This window comes from Triticum aestivum, chromosome 3B (genome assembly GCF_018294505.1).
Source record: "Triticum aestivum cultivar Chinese Spring chromosome 3B, IWGSC CS RefSeq v2.1, whole genome shotgun sequence".
Classification (NCBI taxonomy): domain Eukaryota; kingdom Viridiplantae; phylum Streptophyta; class Magnoliopsida; order Poales; family Poaceae; genus Triticum; species Triticum aestivum.
Genome location: NC_057801.1, coordinates 75,533,995 through 75,541,977, shown reverse-complemented (window position 1 = coordinate 75,541,977; position 7,983 = coordinate 75,533,995). Strand labels below are relative to the sequence as shown.

Here is a 7,983-nt window from a genome sequence, read left to right as displayed (position 1 = left end):
GAAAATGTTTCTTCAAATTCAGAATAATTATTTGAATTACCAGGTTTTGTGACAACCACGATATTTTTTCGAAAATGTGAACATTGCTTCAATTTGTGAATAAATTTTAAAAAAAAACATTTTCTTGCATTTGTGAACAAATTTTCAAAATCATGCGATGAGATGTGAACAAAATGTGGTCATCGTCAGTGAAGATTATGAAAAAAAATTCTCCCGTTACACACGGGCACTTTTGTTTTTTTCCTTACCAAAAAGAAAGGTTTGCACTTTTCTCTCTCCTTCATCGGCACAGGCCTAGTACAGTCGAGAGGATAGGTAGGAGAGAGCGGCCATGGCGATGCCCACCTTCCACCTCGCCCCCGACCTGCCGTCCGTCTCGCGCCTCTGCCTCGGTTCGGCCCCCGCATCCATCCATCCTCTACCTCCCGCTCCGCCAATGTTTCTGCGCTGACCAGACCTCGTCGTCGCAGGGACCATGACGATGGGGGAGCAAAGCGGGCCGCCGGAATCGCTCCGCCTCCTCGACGCCGCCTACGACGCCGGCGTCAACTTCTTCGACTCCGCCGAGATGTACCCGGTGCCGCAGCGCGCGGAAACGCACGGGCGCAGCGAGGAGCTCGTCGGCCGGTGGCTGCGGGCCCGGCGGGTCCCCCGCGACAGCGTGGTGCTCGCCACCAAGGTCAGCTTGTCGTCAGCCGCCAATTCCCTTTGTCAGTAAAATCTACCGTACCAACACTGCAATTCCTTCTGTGTTTCGATCCTGCGTTGCTCGGGCAGGTCGCCGGGCCGTCTGGTCAGATGACGTGGATCCGTGGCGGGCCGGTGGCTCTCGACTCCAGGAACATCACCGAGGCAATCGATTCCAGGTTGGTCAATTGTTAATTTTCTTCTATTCAGAACTTTAGATACTTTTTTTTTGAAGGAACAACCTTGTATTCCATTACAAATTTAGACTGGCCGAATCACCAGCTACAGAGTTTACAACAAACTCAGGGAAATAGCCTAGCCAAGTTTCATATTCCCCATCTCCTAATCTTACACCATGTGCTGCTAGGCTATGAGCAGCTATATTACAAGATCTTGGACAAACACTAACATTTACATCATCAAAGGCCACATTCAACTGAAATTTTATTTCCTGAAACACGGCACCTAAAGTCGACAAGTCATACTCCTCGCTTGAGATCGCCTGCTTCAACACCATGGAGTCTGTTTCAAATATCACACGATTACATCCCATTTGTGTAGCAGTGTTGATTGCATATAACATGGCAAGGGCTTCGGCGTGGAGAGCATTGGATACATGTTCCAGATTTCCTGCTCCTGCTGCCATAAGCTCACCACTATCATTTCTGACCGTAAAACCCCATCCACCAGACAAAGATGCTTCATGAAAAGCACCATCAGTATTTATTTTGAGGATCCCACTTGGGGGAGGAGACCAACATATGATAGAATCTTTTTTCTGGGTGCTGCTCTGCTTCTTAAGGTTCCTGCATTCAAAAACATGGTAGTTAATAGAAGCAATTATATCATCTAGAGATTTCATCTGATCTCCGACATTGGCCTTATTTCTCTCATGCCACCACACCCAGAAAAGAATGCACACCTTCATGCGATCTTCCTCGGTCAGGCGAAATATCTCATCGAACATACTTATTGGGTCATTGCTTTTCAAAAGTTTCTCTCTAATTTCTTCCATTTGGGCTAGCCACCAAAGCCTCCTCACTTTCTTGCATTTCAGAAAGCAGTGCCCCCCATCCTCATCGTATCTGTTACAAACTGGACATCTAGTATCCACTTCCATACCTCTATTCCTCAGTTTCATTCTTAAAGGTAAGCTGTATGTTGCCATACGCCATAGGAAGTGCAAAATTTTATTCGGGAGAGGTAAGGCCCATATTTTCTTCCATTCAAAATTAGTTGTTTCTCCTCTGCTTGCAGAGCTAGATGGCTGGCCATATCTTGATTCCCTTTCTGCACAATCTACTGCTACTTTGTATGCCGACTTCACGGAAAAAATCCCTTTCTTGTCGAAGTGCCAAGCCACACAGTCCTTTGTATGCTCATAAATGGGGATTTGTAGGATTATCTTAGCATCTTCTGCATTGAAAGTTTGGCACACTAGGTCTTTATCCCAACCATTAGTTATTGGATCAATAAGTTCCGCCACCCTTGTGACTAAATTTCGTCCTTGCAGTGTGGTAACTCTTGGTGATGCCTCTTGGAAGCCAGGGGTCTTTCCAAATATTAATATTTCTTCCATCTCCGACTCGCCAAATTATGCCTTTCTTTAAGAGTTGTACACCTTTCAAAATACTGCGCCATGCATAAGACATCCCATTCTTTGGCGTTGCTTCAATTATGCTGCGGCCGGAATGATATTTCGCTTCAAGTGCTCGTGCACAAAGAGAGGAGGGGTTTTGCAATAGCCACCATCCTTGTCTTGCAAGCATGGCCATATTAAAAGAGTGCAGGTCTCTGAATCCCAAACCTCCCACTCTCTTCGGTTTAGATAGTTTCTCCCAACTTGTCCAGTGGATTCTATTGACCTTATCCATATGGCTCCACCAAAATCTGCATATTATGGAACTAAGGTCATCACATAAGGTCTTGGTTAGGTCGAAACAAGCCATTGCATATACTGGGATTGCCTGTGCTACTGCCTTGATTAAGATCTCTTTTCCCGCTTTCGATAATAACTTCTCTTTCCAACCTTGGATTCTCTTCCACACTTTTTCCTTTATATATTGGAAAGCACTTGATTTTGCCTTTCCAATGTAAGGTGGCAGTCCAAGATATCTCCCTTTTATCCCTTCTGTTGATATGTTCATGATTTCCATTATTTTTCTTTTCTCTTCTCTACTTGTATTCTTACTGAATAGGATGGCTGATTTATCTTTGTTTACCACCTGTCCTGAGAAAGCTTCATATTTGTGCAATATGTCGTTGAGAATCTGAGCATTCTCTACATTTGCTTCAATGAGCAGCAATGAGTCATCTGCAAAGAGTAAATGACTCACACTTGGCGCCTCCCTGCATAATTTAATCCCTCTCAGACTCCCATTTCTTTCAGCTTCATTTAGCATTGCTGAGAAACCCTCCGCACACAACAAAAATAAGTAAGGTGAGAGGGGGTCTCCCTGGCGCAGTCCTCTCTGGGGAATAATTACCTCCGTTGTATCTCTATTAACCTTGATCTGGTACCTCATAGTTGAAACACACTTCATCACCAGATTTACCCATTCACTGTCAAACCCCAATTTTAACATCATTTTCTTCAAGAATGTCCATTCTACTCGGTCGTAAGCCTTACTCATGTCGAGCTTTACAGCAGCATATCCTACCTTACCCCTTCTCCTTCTCTGCAAAAAATGGGTAAGTTCATAGGCCAATAAGATATTATCCGAAATTATTCTACCTGGAACAAATGCACTTTGGTTCGGAGATATAATTTAAGGTAGAATATGTTTCAATCTATTAGCAATTACTTTAGAGATCACCTTGTAAATGACATTGCAGAGGCTAATTGGCCTTAGGTCCTTCAATGTCTCTGGGTTTGAAATTTTTGGAATTAACACCACTGTGGTATCGTTCCATCCTTCTGGCATTTCTCCACCTTGAAGGAACTTTAGCACTTCCTCCGTTAACTTATTGCCCACCAGTTGCCAGAACTGCTTGTAGAATATTGCAGGCATTCCATCTGGTCCTGGCGCCTTTAGGTCACCAATATTGAACAAAGCTTCTTTCACTTCCTCTTTTGTATATTTCGCACATAGACTATGATTCATTTGAGCAGTCACTTTTGGAGAGACTGCGTGCAAGCTTTCATCCCTATTTGGTCCTGTTGAGGAAGTAAACAGATTAAAAAAATAGCTAGCAACATGCTCCTTCAATTGTTCCTCACACTCCACCCATGTCCCGTCCTCTCTCCTTAGTCTCTTGATAGTATTCTTCTTCTTTCTTTCTGACGCATAGGCATGGAAAAAAGTTGTGTTTTTATCCCCAGCCTGCAACCACTTAACATGAGCTCTCTGTCTCCAGAATATGTCCTGTTGGTGTTCCAGTCTGTTCAGTTTTTCCCGCAAGAGATGCTCTCGAGACACCGTGTTCTCGTCAATCGGTGCTCTTCTCACATGTTCCAGCTCAGTTTTTATTGTTTTAATTCTTTTCTCTAGATCCCCTAACACATTAGTGTCCCAATTTTTTAGATCTCCCGCGATTCTTCTTAGTTTTTGGGATAAATCATTTTCGCCTCTAAGAGACGCGTCCGACCATGCATTCCTGACTACTTTTGTGGGTGACAAATGCTGCCCATCTCAGTTTGTAGTTACTCTGCACAAGTTGACTCTTAACTTGCCTTGGTGAACTATGGCATATGCAGAATCAGTTTGCTGGCGTACAGCCCAATGGCAATGGGTATACTTTCAGGGAAGTATCACTCATCTGATGACAGCGGACCGCCAGATGCAAGGATGAATCTTTTCATGGGTATCAAGTTTTACATTTTAAATAGCCAGATTCCCGGTCTCTTTAATTTCTGCCTTGTGCTCCGCATCATCAGTGCTCCTCCTGCTTTGTAGGGAGATACTCCGAGGGTGAATCCAGATACAATCTGAAGAACCCCAAACTGGAATCGGCAGTGAAGGTGCGCTAGTAGCAAACCTCTGTCTTCTTCGTGTTTACACATTAATTGTTGTAAACTATCTCAGGAATATAGAAGAATTGGCGTCAAGTATGGCATTTCGCCATCAATCCTAGCAGTTGGTGTGTTACCACATAATTTTTGTTCTTTTCAAATTTGCATTTTTGGCCATTGATGACTGATCATTTCCTCTCATCTTTATGCTTTCAGCATTTGTACTCAGACACCCCCTTGTGGGTTCAGCTGTTTTCGGTGTTACTAAATTATGGCAGCTCGAGGAGGTTCTTCAGGCCACAGGGGTCCATCTCTGTGAAGAAATATTGGCGGAGATCAATGATGTACATGCAAGATTTCCCAATCCTTGTCCATAATAATGTTCCAAAATACGATATTTTTCTTTGTCCATTGCGATATCCAGATATGATAAATAGGCGGTAGCAATTTGTGCATGTCATCCTTGTGAATCTTCTTTGTACCGTTCCAATTTTATCAGTTCATGTCTGCGAAGGGACAATAGAGAGTAGCAATTTTGCAACGCTGAGTTAGCCATCTACTTGTCTTTCCTCAGCCTTGTCAGTTTTATGGAACATATGAATTGACTGTTCTGAAGGTGATAGAGTGTTAGCTCATTAAGTGTTAACTACTAGTACCTCCATTCTAAAATATATGACGTTTTGGTAGGCTAAACCAGTCTACCAAAACGTCTTATATTTTAGAATGGAGATAGTACATGAGTGTAAAGTTAAAGAACAGGAGAAAAGATGACTTCGACATCTCATGTGAAAGGTATCATGATGTGTCAATCTGTGCAAAGTATTTAAAAAACCATTCATTTGGGCAATTTGTATCTGCGTTTAAGTTTCCCCAGTTAGTTCATCTACTCCCTCCGTTCCGAAATAATTGTCTTTCTAGAGATTTCAACAAGTGACTACATACGGAGCAAAATGAGTGAATCTACATTCTAAAACATGTCTACATACATCTGTATGTTGTAGTCCATTTGAGATGACTAGAAAGACAATTATTTCGGAACGGAGGGAGTAGAAAAAAAAATGCAATCAGTGTACAGTGGGTCAAACATAATGATGTAAATGGAGTATTTTTTTAGAAGAATATTCAATTTCGCCCAAGAATCACATACACACGGGAACCATACAAAACACACGAACATCTGATGTTCAAAAAAAAAACACGAACATCTAGAAAATCTCTTGGACAAGTGCACGGGTCGTGTCCTCTGTTTTCTCTTTATTTCTTTCTGGTCTTTACAATGCGATGGTACTATATCAAAAATTCGTAGTAAAAAGAAAGAAAGAAAGAAATTCTCATTTGGCTAAGATTTTGTTTTTCGGTCTTTTTTTGAGATTTTTTGACTGCTTCTCGAGGTAAAATTGCCGTGGCCATTAATGGTAGATTCTGTGTTTCGCAGAAATGCCACTTTTACTGTTGGAATCACCACTGCACCTCTTTCAACAAGAAAACATTTTTGGAAAACATGGAGCTCTGAAATCTGAATCCAGTGCTCCCGACCTATGGCAACAACCGACACTTCACAGCTATGTAACCCGCACTACAAATCAATGGTGATTGATACATTCATCTACATTTTCTGCTGTTGATAGATCTCGATCTGCAGCTCGGGACCATGCATGCGCGCTCCATCGACAGTGAAGAATGGCAACATAAACGCGGTCAGATTCAGAAGCCGACGCATCAACCGCTGCTCTCAATACAAACAAACCAGGCATGATCATTGAGAAATTATTGTCATACCGACCATACACCTCAGCAACATTATCAGCAAGATGCAGATTTCTTCTGCGTGTATATATACAGTACACAAAGATGCAGAAATAAGACATTACACAGGCACACACTTGAGCTTGCACTGAGCTCTCTTGCCATGGCTTCCGGTAGCTGGCTCTGCTCCGTGCTCCTGGCTCTGCTGGCCGTCCTGGCCGCGCGGCCGGCGGCGGTGTCGGGGGCGTCGGCGCACCTGCACTTCTACATGCACGACGTGCTGACCGGCCCGGCGCCGACGGCAGTGCAGGTGCTGGACGGCCCGCGCGGCCACTTCGGCGACACCATCGTCATCGACGACGCGCTCACGGCCACCTCGTCCGCGGCGTCGGCGGGCGTGGGGCGCGCGCAGGGGCGGTACGTGTGGGCGTCCAAGGGGAACCCGGAGCTGCTGGTCACCATGGAGGTGCTCCTCACGTCCGGCCCCTACGCGGGCTCCTCCGTCACGGTGGTGGGCCGGGACGACATCGGCGCCGCCGTGCGGGAGCTGTCGGTGATCGGCGGCACGGGCCAGTTCAGGATGGCCAGAGGCTACGTGCTGTGGAAGACCGTCCGGCTCGACCACCCCAACGCCGTCCTCGAGCTCGACGTCTTCGTCAACCCGTGACCGTAACGGACCAAGCGCGTCGTTACTCGTCTCGTCTCCCCTATTTGCCCAATCTATATGTGCATGTTGATCTGTTCCACTGCTCCTCTATATATTTGCCCCGTCTTCTATACGTCTCCTCTGCTACAGCCTACAACAATGTTGAATATGTGCAAATGTTGTTCCTGAAATAATATGTTGCCTGGCTTTGGTAATGACGATAATCTAAATATGATTGGTTTCGATCTATTCAGAACTACTGTCTCCGTCCCATCATATAAGATCTTATTACATCCAATTTATGGGACGGATAGAGTATTTTAGTTTCAGTTATTATATGTTGCTGCTGTTAGCGTTTGTGCAGCAGCCTGGAACTCCTTTTTTTTTTTTTTTGCACCTGGATGCTTTTGGAACTGCTGGTTGTTCCGTTATTTTGCGATAGTGGAACCTCGACACAGGGGAAGGAGTTGCTCCAAAGCACCCTCGTACTTCTCACTCCAACTAAATTGAGCAAGAGACCTTTTTTGCAGAACCTGTGAGAATTTCTTAAAATTTCCAATAAAAAATGCGAACTCAAGGTAATACATATAACAAACAGAATCGAGGAGAGAGAGCATGAAAAATGCTCCAATGAGGCCCTATGTGACAAGTTCGCACCTAGTCCAGGTTAATTGGCCCCCCTTGTATTTTGGGATCAGTTTTGACCATCTATTTGATTAACAAAATATAAAGTATATGCTAAAAAATATTGTTAGATTTTTATTTGAAAGAGATTTTTCCATGGTATAACTTTTGTGAAATTTAGTTTACATTTTATTAGTTACATTTATGATCAAACTTTGCCTAAAAATAAAAGCGACCTAATAAACCCGGACGGAGGGAAAATGTAGGTAATTGTGCATAGGATTTGCATTTTACCCTGTGGACTAGTGGTTGAAGTTCTTTGAATCTG

At 43.9% G+C, this 7,983-nt stretch overlaps 2 protein-coding genes across 4 annotated transcripts; both read left to right on the top strand.

The window, feature by feature from the left end:
* Positions 1-253: 253 nt before the first annotated feature.
* Positions 254-5,259, top strand: LOC123068686 (protein tas). 3 transcript variants are annotated; one of them, XM_044491307.1, is made up of 7 exons: positions 254-392; positions 471-679; positions 778-866; positions 4,385-4,491; positions 4,584-4,648; positions 4,721-4,767; positions 4,856-5,259. In XM_044491307.1, the coding sequence occupies exons 1-7, from the start codon at positions 332-334 to the stop codon at positions 4,905-4,907; spliced, it is 630 nt and encodes a 209-aa protein (XP_044347242.1). In that variant the 5' UTR covers positions 254-331; the 3' UTR covers positions 4,908-5,259. The 3 variants fall into 3 exon arrangements, with proteins under 3 accessions (XP_044347242.1, XP_044347241.1, XP_044347240.1); XM_044491306.1 differs by having other exon boundaries at positions 4,713-4,767; XM_044491305.1 differs by lacking the exon at positions 4,721-4,767.
* Positions 5,260-6,483: 1,224 nt separating this feature from the next.
* Positions 6,484-7,284, top strand: LOC123064848 (dirigent protein 21-like). Its single transcript, XM_044488253.1, has one exon. The coding sequence runs from the start codon at positions 6,549-6,551 to the stop codon at positions 7,050-7,052; it is 504 nt and encodes a 167-aa protein (XP_044344188.1). The 5' UTR covers positions 6,484-6,548; the 3' UTR covers positions 7,053-7,284.
* Positions 7,285-7,983: the final 699 nt, after the last annotated feature.